Source organism: Bubalus bubalis, chromosome 5 (assembly GCF_019923935.1).
Source record: "Bubalus bubalis isolate 160015118507 breed Murrah chromosome 5, NDDB_SH_1, whole genome shotgun sequence".
NCBI lineage: Eukaryota > Metazoa > Chordata > Mammalia > Artiodactyla > Bovidae > Bubalus > Bubalus bubalis.
Window position 1 is genome coordinate 35,982,842 of NC_059161.1, and position 23,354 is coordinate 36,006,195.

The 23,354-nt window shown below is 51.2% G+C and overlaps 1 protein-coding gene across 2 annotated transcripts; it reads left to right on the forward strand.

The window, feature by feature from the left end:
* Positions 1–1,296: 1,296 nt before the first annotated feature.
* Positions 1,297–23,354, forward strand: SLC45A1 (solute carrier family 45 member 1). 2 transcript variants are annotated; one of them, XM_006076674.4, is made up of 9 exons: positions 1,297–1,453; positions 6,299–6,719; positions 7,406–7,498; positions 8,025–8,249; positions 12,603–13,345; positions 16,746–16,899; positions 18,614–18,790; positions 20,600–20,805; positions 22,963–23,354. In XM_006076674.4, exons 1-9 carry the CDS (start codon positions 1,340–1,342, stop codon positions 23,230–23,232), a joined length of 2,403 nt encoding a protein of 800 aa, XP_006076736.3. In that variant the 5' UTR covers positions 1,297–1,339; the 3' UTR covers positions 23,233–23,354. The 2 variants fall into 2 exon arrangements, with proteins under 2 accessions (XP_006076736.3, XP_044798894.2); XM_044942959.2 differs by lacking the exons at positions 1,297–1,453; positions 6,299–6,719 and having other exon boundaries at positions 7,411–7,457.

Sequence of the window (23,354 nt, forward strand, 5' to 3'; positions counted from 1 at the left end):
ACCCAGGGGTAACAGACCTGTCCAGTGTCACTCCCTCAAGGACAGCCAGCCCTCCCATCGAGGTCACATCCCCCTCTTATAAGCTTCCCTAGAGCCACACGCCTGCCCCAGTAGCTCTTTCTGTGTTGTGATTTCACTGCAGGCTGAATAATTACTCGCTTTGTCATTGATTCAGTCCAGTTCCTACCCCAGGGCCTTTGCATTTGCTCAGCCTGGCATGACCTTCCCCCAGACACCAGCACAGCTAACCCCCTCACCTCATCAGAGTCTTCTTCAAATGTCACCATCTGAGTGGGGACTCCTCAACAACCCTATTTAAACCGCAGGACTTCCCTGGTGGTGCAGTGGATAGCACCACCCAGGGAACATGGGTTTGATCCCTAGTCTGGGAAGATTTCACATGCCAAGGATCAATGAAGCCCCTGCACGGCAACTAATGAGCCCAGGCACTAGAGTCCATGAATCACAGATACTGAAGCCCATGAGCCTAGAGCCTGTGCTCTGCAACAAAAGAAGCCACCACAATAAGAAGCCTGTGCAGTACAACCAAGAGTAGCCTCCACTCCCTGCAACTAGAGAAAGCCCACGCGCGCAGGGAAGACCCAGTGCAGCCAAAATAAATAAATAAACCGCAGTCCCCCCACCCCCAACCCACTGCCACTCTCCCTAAGCCTCTTCTCCGGGGACGTCTATCTTCTGCCCTTTGTCTTGTTTAATGTATCTTTCATGACAATGTCATGCTACAGGGCCAGGAAATTTGGCTGGTTTCTTCACTGTCTTATCTGCAGTCCCTGGGGTAGAGCCGGCACAGAGTAGCACCTGAGACGTGTTAAGGGAATAAATGAATGCAGTATAATACTTCTGGGCAGGACCAACTTATCCCATCTGTACAGTGGGCAGGGTCCAGAGCACACAGGGCTTCGAGGGCTCCTCAAAAATGGGTTCATTTCTTTCAAAATCAGAAGGAGGGGGAGGGGAAAGAATTCTTAGGGCAGGGGAAATGTTTTAATATGTAGTATTAATATACTCATCTTTAAACCAACACAGCCGTAAAATAAAATTTTAATATTTTTCTTCATGGAAGAAGACACCTACCAAGGTTAGAATGCTTCAGCTCAGAAGTCATAGCAAACCTGTTTCTGGCGCCTTCATTGCAGACCCTGCCGGCCTTTAAACTTGGGAGGATGCGCAGCTGGCTGAGCTGAGGGGCTCTGCGCGAGGTCCAGCGCCTCCGCGGCGCCCGCCTGGCCGGGCGGTGCCGCTTTAAGGATGCTCTGCGGGTACCGGCCTCGGGCGGCGAGGATGCAGCCGTGACGTCACGGCCCCGCCCCGCGGGGTGATGCTGCAGGAGCAGCGGCGGGCCGGGGGCGGCCGGGCCGGGACCCAAGCTCAGCGCGTGGCAGGCAGGAGCCCGTCCTCCTCGGAAAGGGATGCCTCCTGGCTGGAACCACAGGTACCTCCATTTCCTCCTGTGCCCTCCGCACAGTTTCCCGGCTCTGTGCTGGGAGCGCCGCGGCTTAGGCCCCAGGGTAATCAGTGTGCCAGGATTGGGGCTGGAGGTTGGCACGGAGACCTTTGTTCCTCTTGTCTAATTAAATGAACTGTCAGTGGAGGCCCCCATCCCCACCCCCATCTCGCCCCCTGAGTGCAGAGCTCTCCCGCCCTGAGAAGGGTGGGTAGCAGTTGGGTGAGATTTATTTCAGTTGCAGGGAAAGAGATCAAACACTGGGATTTGCCCCCAGGCTTACGCGGCGCTTATTGGTGCCTGAGGCCTGTTCCCAGGTCACCTGGGCAGGTGTCATCAGCTTCTGGTCCACCTCCCACCAGCGACTGAAAGCTCTGAATGGCTGGGGCCCTGGTGTAACCTTTCTCAGCATCTCAGGGTTAAGTTTATGATGAACACCAAGGATTTCTGCTTTCTTGTCAAGGGCAACCTGCTGAGGTTGAAACGAGAGGGTGATGGCAATCTGTTCATCCTGCCCTCGACAAGAAATAACTTCATAAATTATTGCTGGGGTTACCATAATGTTTGTGTTTTCTCAGCTTTTGTAGGGAAGTAGGACCCGGTGCTGATGAAACTCAAGTTCAGTGTGTGCCTCACCAGGGCTTTGGGGATCAATGGGCTGCCAGATTGCCACCGATCAAAAATGAGAAGTGGGCTAGGATTCAGTAACCAGCTCACTAAATACATCCCCTGAAGTCCACCTTTCTCAGATGGTGGCTGAGACAGTAAAGAGTCTGCCTGCAATGTGGGAGAACCAGGTTCAATCCCTGAGTCAGGAGGATCCCCTGGAGAAGGAAATGGCAATCCACTACAGTATCCTTGCCTGGAAAATCCCATGGATGGAGGAGCCTGGCGGGCTACAGTCCATAGAATCGCAAAGAATCAGACACAACTGAGCGACTTCACTGAAGTCCACAAAGTCCTTCACTGATCTGGGAAGATTTCCTTGAAACATTAACTTGGAAAAATAGTAGAAGGAGTGGGGTAATTTTAAGCATTCAAATTACCTGGACATTGTTTATCTTTGTTAATCAGTTGCTACCTAATCAACTTGACGAATTTATTCTTTGAAACATCCTCTGTATTCTAGAAGGATAGTGGACCCAGCATACAACCTGTGGGGGTCCAAGAATGTGTGCAGATCTGGGGGGGTCTGAGTAATGGTAATATAGTATGATCAAGATGTCTGATGAATATTTGTTAGTGTATTAAAATTCCATTTTCTAGTTTAAATTTTACTTTCATTTTTTAATAGCAGTAAAAAATGAAATTTTTTTAATTAGTTTTAAACAGTCCTTAAATAAGCTTGGACTTCCCTGGTGGCTCAGAGGGTAAAGCGTCTGCCTACAATGCTAGAGACCTGGGTTCAATCCCTGGGTCAGGAAGATGCCCTGGGGAAGGAAATGGCAAGCTTCTCCAGTACTCTTGCCTGGAAAATCCCATGGACAGAGAAGCCTGGGAGGCTACAGTCTGTGAGGTCACAAAGAGTCGGACATGACTGAGCCACTTCACTTTACTTTAGAATAAGCTTTCACAGGCAACTTTTAATATATGTATTTTAAAATAAAAGTGGTAAACCTGAAACTTGAAAATGAATCCATAGTGAAGGCTTTCTTCAAATTCAGGTTTAATATTGACTTAGATGAGGGAGGAGGAGAGTAGGATGGGGAAGGGGGGGTCTCCCTTTTGTGAGGACAGACTGCAGGCTGTGTTTTAAAGCTGGAGATGGTGGGCAGGTGACGGTGAAACTGTCGCATCACAGGTAGAGACATGGGGTATTTAAGTAGCCCATTTTAAGCATGTGTGCTCAGTCATGTCCAGCTGTTTGTGACTCCATGGACTGTAACCCATTAGGCTCCTCTGTCCATTTTAAGAGGGTCACAAAGTTTCCCCTTTTCAAAAAAATACTTCTACCCTATGCATGTAAGGCTAAAATTCTTCCAAACTGGGCTCATGGTCTTTCATTCTAAAATGAAAGGATTTCTAATATATTTTCACTGAAGTTCACTTTATGGATGTAAAATACCAACAGGAAAGAGAGGTGTCATGTGCCTGCAGGGGCAGGAGGAGAGGCAGAGGAGTTAGCCAGCGAGGCAGGTGTGAGGCTGTGACCAGACAGCCGGAGTCAGGTTAAGTCTTTCACACACCTGGGCTAAGGTCTTCCTCTGACTTCTAAGGAGACAGTCTTCAGTGTTCCAGCAGGTCCTCTGCCACCCTATCCTTCCTCCCACACTGCCCTTGTCCATAAGTCTGTTCTCTGTCTCCAGTGCTGCCCTGCAAACAGGCTCATCAGTACCATATTTCTGTCATCTTAATGAATGAAGCTCCAGGGATAGCTAACAACCACCTGGTTTTTTTAAGGCAAGACCAACCAATTTTTCTGGAGTATTTACTATTTACAAGGGCCTGAGTGAGACCTGTAAGGAACATAAACAAGATGCTTGGTTTAATTTTTTTTTTTTAATCTTGACTTAATCTTCCTAAATGGATTATGTTTTTAATGAAGTATTACTTGTCTACATAGTTCTTAGGTACCTCTGCTCTTACTGTAGAAAAGAGCGTGGGATTTTTTTTTAAGGTCATGAGATAAACCTTTTCTAGAAATGAGAGCAGACTGGTTATGTCATTCCCTGTCACCTTGGTGTGAAATCCACTTCCTACCAGATCTTGCTGATCAGCTAATCCCTTCTTGATGGGTTTCACCATCAGACCACCACTGTGCCCAGCTGGTGCACAGAGCTCCTTTTCATAGATGAAACCCACTGCTTAGAATGTGTTTCCTCCACTCTTTCACCTAACTTGAGGGCAAGAACTATGTCTTTCTTTCATCTTTATAAATTCACTGTCTTGGTATTCAGTACTCAGCCAAATGGTAAGATAGGAAGGTAGGTGGGCAAGTAGATCAAAGGATGGATTGGATGGATGATTGGATTGCTGGATAGATGAATGGATGAAAGAGAGGATGGATAAGTGGATGGATGGATTGGTGGATGGATAGTTTGTTGGATTAATATGATGTTCTGAATCCTGCTGGGACATCTATAGAACAAAACATTTCTATAATGGTGTCTTCTGAAGAGAAGGAAGACAATCCCCGAGTGGGCAGGATAGGTTGGGAGGAGTTTGGGGTGCAAATCTGACATAACAAGAGATTTCAGAGTGATTCATAAAGAAGTTATTGACTAGCAAGAGTTTGACAGAGGGCATACGGTAAGTGAAAGTCAGAAATAAGGGCCTCATTTCTAAAGCTTAAAAACTATTTTGAAAGAAAGCCTCTACTGTTTATTTTGGTAAATAACAAGAGTTCTTGTTAGGAAACCTATCAATGTTGGGAATGACATCTCAGGTTTGGGGCCTACTTCTCAGGAAGGATTCCAAGGAAAACTTAAGGGCACTTCCCTGGTGGTTCAGTGGTTAAGGTTCTACCCTTCCACTGCAGGGGCACGGGTTCAGTCCCTGGTCAGGGAACTAAGATCCCACATGCCTTGAGGCCAAAAAGTTGTTGTGTGTGTGTGTGTGTGTGTGTGTGTTTTAAATGAAACAGGCATTGCTTTTTTGTGAGGCAGATGGAATGGGCTACATCAGAGAGGTCAACCCCAATCCAGGATGTCCCCCCCTTGTGTTTTTATCTGTCTCTTTCCCTCTGATCTTAGCAGCTTTCCTCTCCCTGTTCTTAGTAAAATTGACGTTGGCTAAAACACACAGGTCAACCAGTTAGAATCTATTCCTGTAATATTTACAATCTAGATTAATTTCTAAGCAGTGGAAACTGTTGGATGCCCAGGGGTGCAGATTGCAAACCCCGGGGGGTGGGGGTGGGGGACAGAGTCGGTGGGAAAGTCTGTAAGGTCCGCAAGCCTGCTAATTCTCTGCTGAGGCTGAGGGTGTTACACAATTCCTCAAAAAAAATAGCTTAAGGATGGAGGAAAATCTATTTCTCACCCTCCCAAATTCTTCTTGTTGCTCATTTTCTTTTTTTGTAAACTGTATCCCTATTCAGTGTGTTGTCTGTGACATGCAGGATTCAGGAGGTTCTGTTTATTTCTTTAAAGAGAACGTTTTCAAACACTGCAAAAGTCTCAGTTCTCCTGGCTCAACTGAAAATTCATTTGTCCAGTTGGTGTAAAAGGAAAAGACTTGAGTTAAACTCATACAGCTCCTCTTAGGTTCAGATCCTTGGTTTAGGATAGTTTAGAACCATAAACCCGGGTGTTAGGGAGGGTACCCACTGTGGCCCTCCATCCTGAGATGGAGGGGCTGTCCCCTCACCATGTACTACCACTCAGGGTGCCCATGGGTCCTTCTCCCTGCCTCCCCCCGCAGGGTGCCTGGTCACCCTTCTCTGCTCCCCTGGGGCCTGCAGGGGAGGGCAAAATTAGCCACAGGTCCTAGAAGAGCCCCATGTCCTTTGGGGCCTGAGAACAGCCACAGGGCTGTTGGTGGCCCCCACTCCTCCTGGTTCTTTGCCGGACCCTCCTGGTGGAGCCTGTTTGGGGAACTGTCCCTTTGAGTTGTACTTTGGGGACAAGCTAAAGGACCTGAAGGACCAACTCTTGTCCCCTTGGGAAGGTAGGCTGCCCTGATGTGAAAGCCAAGTCCAGGAGCGCCGTCCACACTGAAGGCTGCACTCTGGGGGCTCAGTGTTGGCTCTCAGGGGCCCCCGTGTGAACTCCGTTCCCACGTGGAAGGAGTAGCAGGGCCCCAGGGGATGAAGGCAGAGCCACCCCGATAAACTCGCTCTGATAGTAGAGGCCCTGCAGGTGACGGCTGCCCCCAACTGGGCTTTCCCTACAGGAGCACCCACCGGCTCCCCCTACGATGATCCCCCCGGCCAGCAGTGCCCCTCCGGGAGAGGCCCTCTTCCCCGCCTTGGCCCCCCAGGACTTCTGGAGGCCCCCGGTCACCGGCTACTCAGGGTCCGTGACCCAGCACATCAGCCACCGGGCCAACAATTTCAAACGACACCCCAAGAGGAGGAAATGCATCCGGCCCTCACCGCCCCCGCCCCCCAACACCCCCTGCCCAATCGAGCTGGTGGACTTCGGGGACCTGCACCCCCAGAGGTCCTTCCGGGAGCTGCTGTTCAACGGCTCTGTCCTCTTCGGCATTGAGTTCAGCTACGCCATGGAAACAGCCTACGTGACCCCCGTGTTGCTGCAGATGGGCCTGCCCGACCAGCTCTACAGCCTCGTGTGGTTCATCAGCCCCATCCTCGGTGAGTCTTGCACAGACTGCCGGCCTCCGAAGCCTCCCTAGAAGCTTCCAGAAACCTCACTGAGGGACAAGAGAGGAGCCAAAGTTGAGCCCACTCAGTTGTGTGGGGCTCTAGGTAAAGAATCCGCCTGCCAATGCAGGAGACGCAGGTTCTATCCCTGGGTCGGGAAGATCCCCTGGAGAAGGGAATGACAACCCACTCCAGTATTCTTGCCTGGAGAATCCCATGGACAGAGGAGCCTGGTGGGCTACAGTCCATAGGATCGCAGAGTCAGACACAACTGAGCGACTGAGCATGCACCCAGGTATGGCTGGTCAGATCCCATCTTTTAAGCAATGTTATCTGAATCAGATAGAGGATGTGGTACCATGTAGACTCCAGGCTGTCACTGGAGGACCCAAGCAATACAGCGGCGGGTAGTTTGGGTCTAAGAGACCCTGCACTTCCTCGGATTCCCAAGGAGGTCATGGCAACTCCATGCCTCATGGGGGCTTGAGTAGAAAATTTAAGGAGAAGCTTAGTGATTCCAAGAGTCTGTTTATCTTTTGTTTTCTAGCTTAGGGTTTTGTTGCTGGCTTGGAGTTTCATCATTTGATTCTTTAGATGCCCTGGAGATGGGTGACTGCAAGTGTTTCAGGACTCTGGGGAGGGACCCCAGCATTGACCGCTGACCTTCTCTGTTTCAGGATTCCTACTGCAGCCTCTGTTGGGTGCTTGGAGTGACCGATGTACCTCAAGGTTTGGAAGGAGACGCCCCTTCATTCTTGTCCTGGCTATAGGTCTGTTGTTTTGGCATCGAAATAAAATGGAAAGAAAGAAAGAATTTTTTTAAAAAAAGGCCCCAACTGCTTTCTCTTGGGAAAATCTAAAAGAGTATTGACCAAAATCAATAATCCAGCTCATGTCACTGGTGTGGGAGCCGGGAGCACCCTGTAACCTGGCCCAGGTTAACTGTGGAAGTCTCTCTGAACATGTTTCTAAAACAAGTTAATAGAGGAGTTCCCTGGTGGCTAGTGGTTAGGGTTCCAGGCTTTCACTCCTGTGGCCGGGGTTCAATCCCTGAGCGGGGAACTGGGATCCCAAAAGCCACGCAGCTCAGCAAAAATAAAAAGAGAGAGAGAGAGTTAATAAAGTCTTCTCTATCGTTCCAGCTGTGCTTGATGGAATAAAAACCCTGATCTAAGCGCTCTGTTTGAGGTTTGATTAAGAAGGAATTCTTGGGGCCCTCAAGATTCTAGCCTTAAGTGGTGGCTGCCGGGGCCAGCAGATCTGCATTCCTCGGGTGACTCTGTTCTCCGTCCCCAGGGGCACTTTTGGGCCTCTCGCTGTTGCTCAACGGCAGGGACATTGGGACGGCGCTGGCCGACACGGCCAGCGACCATAAGTGGGGCATCCTTCTCACCGTGTGCGGCGTGGTGCTGATGGACTTCAGCGCGGACTCGGCCGACAACCCTAGCCACGCGTACATGATGGACGTGTGCAGCCCAGCCGACCAGGACCGGGGCCTGAACATCCACGCCCTCCTGGCAGGTAAGGGGGGAGCAGGGAAGTGATTGAAAGTGCATCTCTCAAACCACAGGTATCAATGATACACACATCAGATGTATATATCTTATCTATATTTCATTGTATAGTTGATTTACAATGTCGTGTTATTTTCAGGGGTGTAGCAAAGTGACTCAGTTATATATACTATATATAGAGATAAAATATACATTCTTTTGCAGATTCTTTTCCCTTATAGGTTATTACGATATGAGTGTAGTTCCCTGTGCTCTACAGTGGGTCCTTATCGTCATCTGTTTTATGTATAGGAGTGTGTACATGTTAACCCCAAATGCTGATCTCTCCCTCCCCCGTCTCCTCCCCGCTTAGGTAGCCACACATTTGTTTTCTATGTCTGTAGGTCTGTTTCTGTTTTGTGAATAAGTTCATTTGTTATCATTTTTTTTAGACTCCACATATAAGTGAGATCATATGATATTTGTTTTTCTCTTAGTATGGTTGTCTCCAGGTCCATTCATGTTGCTGTGCATGGCATTATTTCATTATTTTTAATGGACGATATTGTTGATATATATGCGTACAAGTGTGTATGTAGCTATGTATGAATATGTGTGTATATAGCTGTGTGTAGGTATTATTATATAGTGTTGGTTCTTGTTGTTCGTGTAGTGCCATAAGTCCTGAATTAGCCAACCCCAAATCCCCATGGAGACATACAGGGTTAGTTTCCTGCAAACCTCTAATCACATCATTTTGGTCAATGGATCAATACATAACCTTGTTTTATGTGTTTCTGTCTAAAGACACCTTATTTTGTATATATCACTGATGAATTAACCTTGAACTCACATCCCTGGTCAGGGAACTAAGATGCTGAAAGCCTTGTGGCACAGCCAAAAAAATAAAATAGTGATGGAAAAGATTTCTAAAAACCAAGGGCAAGTTGTCACACATGGGGAGCCTATATGAAGAGACTGGGTGGCCCAGCAGTTAGAAAGTCTGAGCTCTGGAGACTGAAATCCTGAATCAGGTTTGTGTTTTTCCTCCTGTTCATGGTGGGACTTTGGGTAACTGCTTGACCTCTGCAAGCCTCAGTTGCTTTTTCTAGAAAATGCAGTTGTTTATCACTCTCTCTTTACACTACTGTATGCGTGTGGGCCCAGGGAGCTTCTGCATGGATCCAGGCAGGCAGGGTTTGGAAGGTCAGAAGAAGGAATTCATTTTTTACCTTACATGCATACATATATATATATATGTGCGTATGTGTGTGTGTGTATAAACCTTTTTACCCCAACTTATGATGGCTTGACTTAAGATTTTTTACCTTTGACAAAAGCGTTTAGATTTTGCTCTCTTCCCAGGCTACTGATAAGCAGTCCAGTCCTCTCTCATGGGGATTCCCAGGTTCTGCCTGCTAACGCAGGAGACATAAGAGGTGGGTGTTCGATCCCTGAGTTGGGAAGATCCCCTGGAGAAGGGCATGGCAGCCCACTCCAGTATTCTTGCATGGAGAATCCCCATGGACAGAGGAGCCTGGCAGGCTATAGTCTATGGGGTCACAAAGAGTCGGACACAACTGAAGCAACTTAGCGTGCACACACGCCTCTCCCATGATGCTGGGCAGCGGCAGCCACCACTAAGGTTTGACATCCCTACACTTACAACTGATCTGTTTTTTGCTTTCAGGACAGTCTTCAATCAGTTATGTGAGATAGTCAGCACTTTATTATAAAACAAGCTTTGTGTTAGATGCCCAACTGCAGGTTAATGGAAATAATCTGAGCATGTTTAAAGTGGGTGGGGCTAAGTGATGGTATTTAGTAGGTGTATTCAGTGCGTTTTTTTTCTCCTTTTTTAAAAACCTTAAGTATAGTTGATTTACAATGTTGTGTTACTTTCAGATGCACAACTAAGAGACTGAGATACATACATATGGGCTTCCCAGGTGGCTCAGCAGTAAAGAACCCCCTGCCAAGCAGAAGACTCGGGTTTGATCCCTGGGTCAGGAAGATCCCCTGGAGAAGGGAATGGCAACTCACTCCAATATTCATTCCTGGAGAATTCCAGGAAAATGGACAGGGGAGCCTGGCAGGCTACCATCCACGGAGTCACAAAAGAAACGGACACAACTTAGTGACTATATATATTGGAGTATAGTTCCCCGTGCTGCACAGTAGATCCTTGCTGGTTGTCTGTTTGATATATGAGTATGTATTAAGTGCATTTCTTTTCAGCCCATGATATTTTCAACTTATGATGGACTTATCAGGATTTAATCCTGTTGTAAGCACAGGAAGATCTCTACATGTCTAATTTTTTTTTCTTTCCTTTTTAAAAGTTATGTTAGAATACAAGTAACATAAAATTTACCATTTTAGCCATTTTTAAGTGTGTAGTTCTGTGATACTCTCACACTGTTGGGTCATCATCACCACCATCCGTCCCCATAACGTTCTTATCTTGTAAAACCAACTCATGACCAGTAGTAATAATTCTCCAATCTCCCCTCTCCCCAACCCCTGGCAACCACCATTCTACTTTCTCTCTCTATGAATTTGACTACTTGAAGTAACTCCTGTGAGCGGAATCAAATTTGTCTTGGTGAGGGTCTTATTTCACGGAGTGTAATGTCCTTAAGGTTCACCCGTGTTGTGGTGTAGGTTAGAATTCCCTACTTTTTAAGACTGAACAGTGTTTCGTTGCATTCGTAGACCACACTTGGCTTACCCATTCATCCTCTGATGGACTCTGGTTACTTCCACAATTTAGCTGTTGTGAATAACGCTGCTATGAACATGAATGTATAAATATCTCTTCAAGATCCTGCTTTTAGTTCTTTGGGGGCCTAGACACAGACATGGAATTGCTGGGTCAGACAATAGTTCTATGTTTAATTTTTTGAGGAATTTCATACAATTTTCCACAAGAGCTGCACCGTTTTACATCTCCACCAACACTGCACAAGGGTTCTAATTTCTCCGCTTTCTTGCCAACTTACTGTTTTCTGGGTTTTAAAAAGTTGTTTTAATAGTGGCCATCCTGATGGATGTGAAGTAATATCTCATTGTGGCTCTGAGTTGCATTTCCCTAATGATCGGTCATATTAAGCATCTTTTCATGTGCTTATTGGCCATTCACAGATCATGTCTATGAATGTCTATTCAAGTCCTTTGCCCACTGTTTGAATCGGGCTGTTTGTTTCTTTGCTGTTGAGTTGGTGTGTGGTTCCTTAGCTGTGCAGATGTGTCCCTTTGATTATGTTTTAAAAAATTAAGTTCTCACAAATCCGACCTTGATTAAGGGTCACAAATCTGCAACTATGTCTTCAGAAGGGGTGAGAGGAAGCTAGTTAGGACCATAAATGTGGGAAGTTAAGAATAATAAAGGGAGAATGAAATTGGATCATTTGTAGAGAGGTGGATAAACCTCAGTCAGTTCAGTTGCTCAGGATTTTTGCGACCCCAAAGACTGCAGCATGCCAGGCTTCCCTGTCCATCACCAACTCCCGGAGCTTGTTCAAACTCATGTCTGAGATTCTGTCTAGAAGGCTGACCCCTGATGTGGCTGGGTCTCCCCACTCAGAGGGTAGCCCAGGACACATGATGGTCAGATGCAGGCTCCTGTGCATCGCCAGGAGTAAACCAGTAGCCTTGTCAAAATACAGCTGGACTCAAAGTCAAAGGGCACATCTTTGGAAACCCAGAGGTGGGCTGGGGCAAACAGCACTTTCTGAAGGTGAGAATATTCATTGCTGCTGGCTGGGGGCAATGTGACTTCAACCACATTTTTACGTTGTGTTGCATGAAACATTGACCATTTGCCGGGTCCCCAAGGCCGTGGAATCGGTGAGGGAGATCAGAGGAAAGGACTAGATCCCTGCAGACTTGCTGTTCCCCAAAGGCTCCAGGGCCTGGACAGCTGGCCACCAGAGGAGACCCATTAGGGGTGACTCTTAATGGTGGGCATGCCTGAGGATGATGTCATCAGATAAGCAAGACCAGGGTGGCCCCTGGAATTCCCGTGTGCACACGTGCCGTGGTCTGTGCTGGGACCAGGTCTCCAAGTTTCCATGGTCCTGGAGCTGGGGGAGGAGTGGGACCTCAGGGGGAGAGGTGACCCAAAGTCGACACCCACTTCTGATCTTCCTAAAACGCTGTGTGCAGAGGGGAACAGATGAGGGCAGATGACCCTTGAGTGCAGGCAACCAGGACCGCCCCCCGGCCATTTTCTTCTTCTTTTCTTTGTGGTGTAGATGGGACAGATAATCCATCCAGGTCCTTGGAGTGGATTTTTCAAGTCGAGTAAGGAAGGGGGCACCTTCTTGGAGGCTTTCTTCCCTAACCCATGAGGAAACTTGACCACTGATTTTCTCCCCAGGTCTCGGAGGAGGGTTTGGATACGTGGTCGGGGGGATCCACTGGGATAAAACCAGCTTCGGGAGAGCCCTGGGCGGGCAGCTGCGGGTCATCTACATCTTCACAGCTGTCATCCTGAGCATCACCACCGTCCTGACCCTGGTCAGCATCCCCGAGAGACCCCTGCGGCCCCCAGGCGAGAAGAAGCCAGCCATGAAGAGCCCCAGCCTCCCACTGCCTCCATCCCCGCCTGTCCTGTGTGAGGAGGGTGCCGGCCAGACGGTCCCCTGCCCACCCCCAGGCCCCAGCCTTTATGCCAGCTTCTCCAGCCCCATCTCCCCACTCAGCCCCCTCACGCCCAAGTATGGCAGCTTCATCAGCAGAGACAGCTCCCTGACGGGCATCAACGAGTTTGCCTCGTCCTTTGCCACGTCCAACATCGACAGTGTCCTCATCGACTGCTTCACGGGCGGCCACGACAGCTACCTGGCCATCCCCAGCAGCCTCCCGAGGCAGGCCATCAGCGTCAGCTTCCCCCGGGCCCCTGACGGCTTCTACCGCCAGGACCGCGGCCTCGGGGACCGGCGGGATGTCACCCTGGCTGCCGGCCCCGACGGGGACATGCTGAGGGTGGGCTCCCTGGACACCTCCAAGCCACGGTCGGCCGGGATCCTGAAGAGACCCCAGACCTTGGCCATCCCGGATGCGGCCGGAGGAAGCGGCCCCGACACCAGCCGGAGAAGGAACGTGACCTTCAGTCAACAGGTAAAAGCAAACGTCGGGGCTGGGCGTGGTCGGGGGAGGAGCCAGGGGTCAGAGGGCGCCATGCACATGACCCCCTCTTCAGTTAGATAGATGACCGGGAAGGAAATTCGCGGCCCATCCGGGTGAACCAATCAGGAAAGACTTGGGTCTAATGGCTGGGCCTCAAGGACACACCCAGCCCCAGTAGCCTCATGCTCTTCATCCAGTCGGTGCAGGGATTCTGGGGCCCATGTGAGCCCAGGCACACTCAGGGCCTCTGCAGCACTCTAAGAAACTGGCCACAGCAAAGGGGCAGCTCTTTCAAACACCCTTATGTTTGCCCAGAGGTGGTTCCGTGAGTTCAGCATCATATGTGCTGCCGTCATTTCTAGTCTTTTCCCCACCACATCCAGCTCACTTTGGCCATGTGTGCCCACGGCAATGTGCCCAGGCTTCCTACAGGACAGAAACAAAAGGCAAACCCTGGTGGCTGTTTCTGGCGCCTCCCTGGGTGGGCAACCTTAACCAGCCAGCCGGGAGACTGTCAACGCTCTGGATCCCAAAGGGTGCCGGAATGTTCTGGAAAAGTGGAGAAACTTCCGGAAGGCTGTCTGTGTTGTATGAGGGATTTGGCTGCAAGGCCACCAGCCAATATGTGGGATTTTAGCCATTTTCAGAGTCCTTGACCATGAGGAGGATTACAGCCTTGCCACAGCAAAGGGGCTTCTGTAATTCAATGAAGCTATGAGTCATACCATGCAGGGCCACCCAAGACAGACGGGTTACAGTGAAGAGTTCTGACAAAACGTGGTCCACTGGGAAAGGAATGACAAACCACTCCAGTATTCTTGCCGTGAGAACCCCATGAGCAGTATGAAAAGACAAAAAGATGCAACACCGGAAGATGAACCCCCAAGGTGGGAAGGTGCCCAGTATGCTACTGGGGAAGAACAGAGGGCAGTCACGAATAGCTCCAGAAAGAATGAAGCGGCTGGGCCAAAGAGGAAAGGACATCAGTTGTGGATGTGTCTGGTGGTGAAAGTAAAGTCTGATGCTGTAAAGAATAATACATTAAAGAGAGTTATTCTTAGGACTTCCCTTAGTCCCTCTGATCCAGAAAGGGTTTGAAGCACTGAAAGTCACTGGAAGTTAAGACTTCGCCTTTCAATGCAGGTGTTGTGGGTTTGAATCCCTGATGGATGAGCTAGGATCCCACATGCCTTGGGGCCAAAAACCAAAAATTAAAACAGAAGCAATATTGTAACAAATTCAATCAAGACTTAAAAAGAGAGAGTTATTCTCTCCTTTTAAAGTAAATGTGAGGGCCGTGTGGCCCGCCCCCTGCCCTCAGGGAACCCAGAGGATGGAGTTTCCTGAGCAGAAATTAACCTGCACAGGCCCCCAGGAGGGCAGTTCTGAAGCAAGTGACCTGCACACGCCCCCTTGAACACAATTGCCCATGTGACTGAAAGTGCCAGCCTCATCTCAGTCAGGCATGCCCCCTGACCCTGTGCTTGAGAAGACACCTGATCTTGTAGGAGGCCCACCAGAGATGCTGGGAGGTAGCCTCTCACGTTACTTATGCTGTTAAATTCTGAAGTTCGACGCACCTCCTTTGCGTGACCGAGAGTCAATCCTTGGGCCTTCTTTTATTGTATCTTAAACTTAATGCCATCCCACCTCAAGGAAGCGCTCTGCACAGGTGGGTGGCCGTCCTGCTGAGAAGTGTCTGGGCCCTGGTGGGTGGTGTCCGCCAGCTCCAATCCAGAAAGGGTTTGAAGCACTGAAAGTCACTGGAAGAAACCCATCATTGGCAGAGGGAAGCGATTTCTCTAAGTGCTCAGGTCAGGGGCATGTCATGCTCACTCTTGGTGACCTGAGAGCAGTTCATCAGGCCCTTTGTCAGTACCGGGCCATTCTATCCAGTTGCCCCAAGCCCCACCTGGCTTCTGGATACAGTTCTTAAGTTCTAGTGGAAAGTCTCTTTTTCGTCCTTTTAAAACATTCCATTTTCAAATCGGTTCTGGCAGGAAAGTAAAAATCATGAGCTTAGTGCGAACACATCTGGGCTCAGTGGGGACGGGGTGTCAGGTGAAGTCTTGCTCCAGCAGTTAGGGGTGACAAGCTCTGTTGGCGCGGCGGCTGCCCTCAGAACTGGCATTGTGGGCTGTTTCCTTCCTTTTCATTCTTCCATCTGGAGCATCCAGGTGCCCCCCCCCCTCCCCCAGCACAAGCTCCTGCATGGACCCACAGTAAGGTACCTTTTCTTCGCTCGAGATGTGTACCTCCCAGAGCCAACAGCTCACGTGGCTGGTGTCTGCACCTCCAGCCCCAAGGGGTGCTTGTCCTTCTGGGAAGAGGCTGCAAATGGAGCCGTGAATGTATTTGTCCCTGAGCATTGCCCTGAACCCACTTGTCCCTGTTTCAATGCTGGTGACGTGGGGCTGTCTGGGTACCCAGCTCCCTACTTGGGCTCCCTGGCCCCCCTAAGCCCCCATGTAGACAGGCATCCACCCGTCATGTTGAAATCAGTCTTTTACATCCTCTCTTCTGGAAGAGTTGGGACTTCATAACGTCTGAATTTAAGCCAATCCGTATTTCTTTTCTTTCAAATGTATTTCACACTGGGCAAGCTTACTCTCTGTGGCTGAAAGGCAGGCACAGCGAAGGGAGATTTCATGCTCAGCTGCCCCCACTCTGAAGAGACTAATGTTATATGTCTCTTAAAATGTCATAGAGTCATATGATAGAAGGTCATTTCTCTCATTCGGACCACAGGCCTCAGCAGGGTGGACGGAGAACAGTGGGATAGTGTTTGGTGCCCGGTTCACACTGTCCAGGAAGACAAACCCTCACAGCCTCTGGGTCTGTGTTCCTAATTCACTTTCTCATTGAAGCAAAAGGTGGTGCTAGTGATAAAGAACCTGCCCACCAATGCAGGAAATGTAAGGGATGCGGGTTCAAGCCCTGGGGTGGGAAGATCCCCTGGAGGAGGGCATGGCAATCCACTCCAGTATTCTTGCCTGGAGAATCCCATGGATAGAAGAGCCTGGCGGGCTACAGTCCATAGGGTCACAAGGAGTTGGACACGAGTGAAGCAACTTAACACACACGCATGGAACTCCAGTACTTTGGCCACCTGATGCGAAGAGCTGACACATTAGAAAAGACTCTGATGCTGGGAAAGATTGAGGGCAGGAGGAGAAGGAGTCAACAGAGGATGAAATGGTTGGATGGCATCACCGACTCAACAGATATGAGTTTAAGCAAGCTCTGGGAGATGGTGAAAGACAGGGAAGCCTGGCGAGCTACTGTCCATGGGGTCACAAAGAGCTGAACGTGACTGAGCGGCTTAACATGCACACCTGGGGAGGCTGAGGTGTAGTGCTCTGATGAGGGATTTGGGGGGCTTCTCTTACAGGTGGCAAATATTTTACTGAACGGTGTGAGATACGAGAGCGAGCTGACGGGCTGCGGCGAGCCATCGGGGCGGCCGCTGTCCGTGCGGCACCTCTGCTTCACCGTCTGCAACATGCCCAGGGCGCTGCGCCACCTCTGCGTCAACCACTTCCTGGGTGAGCTCACCGCAAAGCTTCCTGCCTGTCGTGCCCCCCTCGGGTGGCCCTGCAGTGGGGCACAGGCCCTGACCCAGGGCTAGGAATGCCCCGAGGCCTCTCCAACCCACTGGGCTTCCCCAGACACCACCAGGGGCAGGATGAGGTAGGGATGGAGCAGGGAGGTGCCTGCTCCAGGCATTCCCAGATTAACCAGGTCCTCTGGGTCTCCACGGAGCCCAGATCCTCAGGACCAAAAGCTCCTCAGGCAACTCACAGTTAAGTGGGCTATCACTTTCCCTCTGGAGGAATTTGTGTCTTAAGCCAGTCTGGACCCCTGACACTTAGAGCCAAGATGTAGACACACCCAGACACACACATGTCTGGGGCTGGTCTCAAGTTCACAGGCTCAGCTTTCAGCTGAATACCAAGAAGCCCCAGCTAGCATGCCATTCCCTCCAGGGTCTCTTCACTGTTGGGCTGTTGACCCTCTGATCTTAACCTAAGCTCTCAAACAATTGTGGGATGTAAAGCAGAATGACTTTCTAGAAGGCAATTTGGCAACAGACAAGAATCTTAAAAAATGCCCATAGCCTTTATCCCAGGGATCCTATTTGGTATTTGTTGCAAGGATGTAGTCAGAGGTTTGATCATGAATCAAACCTGTACGAGGTATTGATCACAGCATGATTTATAACAGCCGAAGACCGAGATGGGAAGAAGGGTAAACACCTAGCAATGGGGGAAGGGGTAAGTATATCAGGGAGAATCCACAGTGTGAAATATTTTGCTGCCATTAAGATGGGGCTCTTAAAAGTATTTAATGGCATAGGACACGTGCATGATAATTATTGGGGTTCCAGAGGCCCAGTAAACACCACCTCCTTCCCCTATGAGAGAGAAATGGACGTGGAAACCAGAGGAAGCACCCCTATGGTTTTTTCGGTAACAGAGCAAGTTAGGTTTCCATCAACAATTGCCCTTCCTAAGGTACTTCTCCCAGGTAAGCAGGCAACCCCCTGCCCCGCCTGTGACTGGATCCCTGCTGGCATTTTCTTTCTTCCCAGCAGAGGAGGGAGTGGAAAACCAGAGAAGGTGGGGGTTAACCTTCCTCCTGGCGATAGGATTCAGAGAAAGAACAGAATGCAAAACCTTTGACAGGGCATGTGTTATAAGGATATATGTTTACTTTAAGAAGACAAGTAGGGGAACGTTCCTGGGTGGTCCAGTGGTTAAGACTCCACACTCTCAATGCAGGTGGGCCTCAGTTCAAACCCTGGTCAAGGAATTAACTAAATAATTTTTTAAAAAGGAAGGGTAGGAAACCTACAGAATTTTAACAGAGGTATCTCTGGGTGATAAAGGTAATTCCTTCATATTTTTAAAAAATATTTTTTATATTTATTTTTACACAATTAAAAAATTTTTATTAAAATATTTTAAATAATTTTTAATGTTTATTTACTTCTTTGACTGCACAGGACCTATACCTGTGGCACACAGGATCTTTTTTAGCTGTGGCATGTGGGAGCTAGTTCCCTGACCAGGGATGGAACCCGGGCCCCCTGCATTGGGAGCTCAGAGTCTTAGCCACTGGACCACCAGGGAGGTCCCTCCTTCTTTAAGCTTTGAATCGACAAAACTCACGTGCTGCACTGATGGTGGGTCACAACCACCTGCTGGGGGGGCAGCGAGCCAGCGCCTGCCCCGCGGTCACCACCTGTGTCCCCCCCAGGGTGGCTCTCCTTCGAGGGGATGCTGCTCTTCTACACGGACTTCATGGGCGAAGTGGTGTTTCAAGGGGACCCCAAGGCCCCGCACACATCAGAAGCGTATCAGAAGTACAACAGCGGTGTCACGGTGGGCTGCTGGGGGATGTGCATTTACGCCTTCAGCGCTGCCTTCTACTCAGGTACTCGTGGGGCAGGGGTGGGGGTCGGGGCAGGCTCGGCCGGAGTGGGGGAGGCTGGGAGGGGTGGGGGCAGGCTCAGCTGGGGAGATGTTAGGGGCAGGTTGTGGGGGCAGGCTCATGGGGGAAGCAGGCTCGGCTGGGTGTTAGGGGCAGACTGGGGGGGGCAGGTTTGGCTGCGGGGGCAGGCTGGGGGGTGTTGAGGGCAGGCTAGGGGGGCAGGCTTGGCTGGGGGTGCAGGCTGGGAGGTGTAGGGGGCAGGCTAGGGGGGCAGGCTTGGCTGGGGGTGCAGGCTGGGAGGTGTAGGGGGCAGGCTAGGGGGGCAGGCTGGGGGGTGTAGGGGGCAGGCTAGGGGGGCAGGCTCGGCAGGGGTGCTGGTCTTCCAGGAGGGTGGCGAGAGGACGGGCAGTGAAGGAAGCTTGTGTCTTCACAGCTGCAGGCACAGCAGCCCAGTTTGGGGGCAGACAGCGCTGTCTTTTCCTCCGTTTTCAGTGGCCCATCGTGGGGGTCAGTCGGGGGCAGGGCCATTTGGGGAGGGTGTGTGTCCAGACCTGAGGGGACAACTGGCCAGAGCGTTCAGGCCTGCAGGCAAGGGCCAAGTGGGGCCCAGGGAGAAACCAGGAGGTCACCTGAGGTGGGTGTGCCATCCACCGGCCCCCCTCAAGTCTTTGCCATGTCAGTTCATGTGGTAGCTGGTCCAGAAGGGATGGAGGTGCAGGAGAGACCAGAGAGGTGGGTGGAGTGACATGGAGGTGGGCGGTGGGGACAGGGAGTCCGCGATGACCCTGAGGTTTGACCCTGGGTGACCCACGGCCCTAGGATGCTGTGCTGGATTCCTGAGGGTGCCAGGGCCATCCCAGTGGGGGCATGGCAGGGCAGTTTGGGGGGGTGCAGCCCCCAAACTTCATCTCAGGGGTTCGCCCATGTTTTCAGCAAAAGGCCAGAGAAACCAGCCTTCCGGCTTTTCAGGCTCCATTGGGGCCCCTCAGGGCCATCCTTGAGGCGGACGAGGCGTGATGACCACGTGGGTCTAAATTCTGGCTAAACTTGTCTGATATTCACAGGCATTTGGATTTTGTATAATTTTTACATGTCACAAATTATTGATCTTCTTCGGGTTTGTTTTAAACATTTAAAGATATAAAAACCATCTTAGCTCCGGGCAGTACAGAAATAGGCTGCAGGCTGGACTCCACCTGAGAACTGTAAACCGTGGGCCCTGTAAGGAGTTCCAGCCCCACCATCGGGACCGTGACCTTCTTTGGAGGTCAAGAGACCATATTAAGAAAGAATTTCTTGGCTCTCAATGGCAGACCCCGGGGGCTTGGGTGTTTGGTGGCACCTGGACGTGGGGAAGTGGCCCTAGGGCATTGCAAGGGGTGTCCTGTGGAGTCTCAGCTCCCAGGCCTCTCAGGGTCCTTCAAGGCTGGCCCACTGGGGTGGGGCTGCCAGGGTCGTCACATTAGGAAAGAGGCAGAAGCAGTAGGATTTGTGCAGGAATTCAGGGCTCAGCTCTAAACCCTAAACTCTGGAGCCTCTGGCCTTTCTACCCAAAGACCCTTCACCTGCTGCAGCACCTGGGGGCCTGGCCTGGACCGATGTGAATGGGGCTCCCCTGGGTCCTGCCACCCATCTGGACACCCCATCAGTGGTCCCTGAGCTCCCCAGGTCCCTGAGTGGGTCTTCTGGTAGAGGGTGAGCTGCCTGCTGGCCTGGGGATGGCCAGGGTTCAGGTGGGGTGGTGCTCACCTGCCAGCCTGGGGGTGCCCAGGGCCCCGGCTGGGTTGTGCTCACCTTGCTCTCCCCTGACAGCTATCCTGGAGAAGCTGGAGGAGCACCTCAGCGTCCGGACGCTGTATTTTATCGCGTACCTGGCCTTCGGCCTGGGGACCGGGCTCGCCACACTCTCCAGGAACCTTTATGTGGTTCTGTCCCTCTGTGTCACCTACGGGGTCTTGTTTTCCACTCTGTGCACCCTGCCCTACTCGCTGCTGTGCGATTACTACCAGAGCAAGCAGGTGAGTGCCCTGGCTTTCTTGGCTTCTGCCCCGCGTCCAGGTGAGTCTTCACCTGAGCAGGGTCCCAGACCTCCTGCATGGCTCCAGGGCCGCATTCAAAGGGGAAGATTATCAGGATGCATCAGCAGAGCATAAACCCCAGAGGGAAGCTGCCCACACAGGGACTCAGGAGGTGGCGAGGGAGGGGCAAGGAGAGGCCCACCCCCTGGGGTTCCCCTCTGCCAGGCTTCAGGGTCACCTGGGAGCACTGGGCCTTGAGCACCGAACACTTTGTGAACGAGGTCAATAATATGTGAACACAGTTTTTTTTTAAAAATGAGAATCGATGCCAGAAGTCCAAACTGAGCGAGAGACAGGAACTTAAAAAGGATAAGTGACAGGACCAAGCCACGCCCTGGTGGTGTCAGAGGCCAAAGGAAAAACCAGGAAAAAGATCCCGTCTTTATGTAAAAGTTGATATTTTGTTCAGGGTGGATTTTCCTTTACCAGCTTTAGTGAGGAAGAATTCAGCACAAAACCATAGCATTCGCCCATTTCCAGTGTACAATTCAGCGGTTTTTAGCATACTCATGCCATCAATTCTAGAACATTTTTGTCACACACAGCCTGCCCTTCCCTGATAGCTCAGTTGGTAAAGAATCCACCTGCAATGCAGGAGACCCTGGCTCTCCTGGGTTGGGAAGATCTGCTGGAGAAGGGATAGGCTACCCACTCTAGGATTCTTGGGCTTCCCTTGTGGCTCAGCTGGTAAAGAATCTGCCTGCAATGCAGGAGACCTGGGTTTGATCCCTGGGTTGGGAAGATCCCCTGGAGAAGGGAACCCACTCCAGTATTCTGGCCTAGAGAATTCCATGGACTGTATAGTCTGTGGAGTCACAAAGAGTCAGACATGACTGAGCAACTTTCATTTTCTTTCACCCCCATCCCCCCGACCCCCACCTCTGGCCAAAAGAAGCCTCCAAGTATCACCTCTCCAGGCCTTCCTCCCCCAACCCCCTATAGTCACTGATCTGCTTTCTGTCTCTGTGGATTGGCCTGTTCTGGACATGTCACGTCCATGGAATCACACATGTGGCCTTTTGTGTCTGGCTTCTCCCAGTCTCGTGTTTTTGAGGTTCATCCATGCTGTGCAGAGTGAATCCCTGCCTCATTCCTTCTTGTGATCAAGCAATATTCCCATCAGAGATCTTTGGCTGTGACTTTGAGATTTTAAAACTCTGCACTGAAGACCACTGTGATACTGGCCATTCCTGCAGCCCCTCTAACCCTGGACCTCATCACGTCCCCCAGGCCTGGGCCCCAGGGCTGGCTCTCCCCCAGGGCAGCACAGAGACCTTGGCTTGTGACCCGTGCACGTGGCCTGAGTGTCACTGTCCTGCTTGTCAGCTCCCAAGAACCCCTTCACCAGATACACGGTTCTTGGTAGAGGGAGGCCCTGCCCCATGGGAGGGGACGTGGGGCCTCGGGCCACTTTTGATGGATCAGGGTGGAGCTGGCTGGATGGCCCCACTGGTCGAGATGATGTCCCCAGGACACACATGATGCCAATTCACAGACCCCCTTGCTGGGCTGTGGGGACAGAGCCTTGGGTGGGGCTGGGAGGGGTAGGCAGCATCCCAGAGGTGACCACATCTGGTTGTGGGACCAGGCCAGGCTGGCCCCCAGGTGGCACCCAGCTATGGTCTGCGTGATGCAGGTGGCCCGAGCTGGGGGTAGGGTCACTCCTGCCACCACTTGGTGGCTCTGCTCAGAGTCCCTGTGTCCTCCATCCCCCAGTGTGGTGCTCGGTGGGGCTGCAGGGAGCCCGAAGTCCAAGGTGGAGGCCACGGGCCAGAGGAGCAGGTGCTGTAGACCCTGAGGGGGTCTCTGAGTGTGCCAGGCATTGTAGCAACAAGGGTTCAGAAAGGGGATGAGCTAGGGTAGAGGGGGCGTGGCCTGGTCAGCCTTGAGAGGAGAGAGACAGGGAAGAGCCTGTGTGCCCGGCTGTACCTCCTGGTCCTGGATTCCTCTTCTTGTTGTCATCTCTGTTCACAAATATTAAAGTCTTGGCCAGACTCCCTGTGCACCGGGGGCCTGGAAATAGGAAGCTGTCGGGCATGGGGTGCCAGGTCACGGGCCTCAGGGGGCCTGGTCTGGATGACACGCATCTCTGGTCAGTTCGCAGGGTCCAGCGCGGACGGCACCCGGCGGGGAATGGGCGTCGACATCTCCCTGCTGAGTTGCCAGTACTTCCTGGCCCAGATCCTGGTGTCTCTGGTGCTGGGTCCCCTGACCTCGGCTGTGGGCAGCGCCAACGGGGTGATGTACTTCTCCAGCCTTGTGTCCTTCCTGGGCTGCCTGTACTCCTCGCTGTTTGTCGTCTATGAAATCCCTCCCAGTGATGCCTCCACCACCGAGGAGCACCGGCCCCTCCTGCTGAACGTCTGAGCTTGTGCCCCAGTCTGGAGCAGGCAGGCTGCGGAAACCCAAGGGGCCCTGGTGGACAGAGGCAGGACAGGTCTCCTGTTGGGATGTAAATATGTGATAAGACAATAAATGGCCACAGCAGA

Bases quoted from the DNA above. Each gene is read 5' to 3' on its own strand.
- SLC45A1 (XM_006076674.4), top strand. From the start codon at position 1,340: ATGCTGCAGGAGCAGCGGCGGGCCGGGGGCGGCCGGGCCGGGACCCAA. The intron at 6,720-7,405 runs GTGAGTCTTGCA...TCTCTGTTTCAG, and splicing joins GTTCATCAGCCCCATCCTCG to GATTCCTACTGCAGCCTCTG. The intron at 20,806-22,962 runs GTGAGTGCCCTG...ATCTCTGGTCAG, and splicing joins ATTACTACCAGAGCAAGCAG to TTCGCAGGGTCCAGCGCGGA.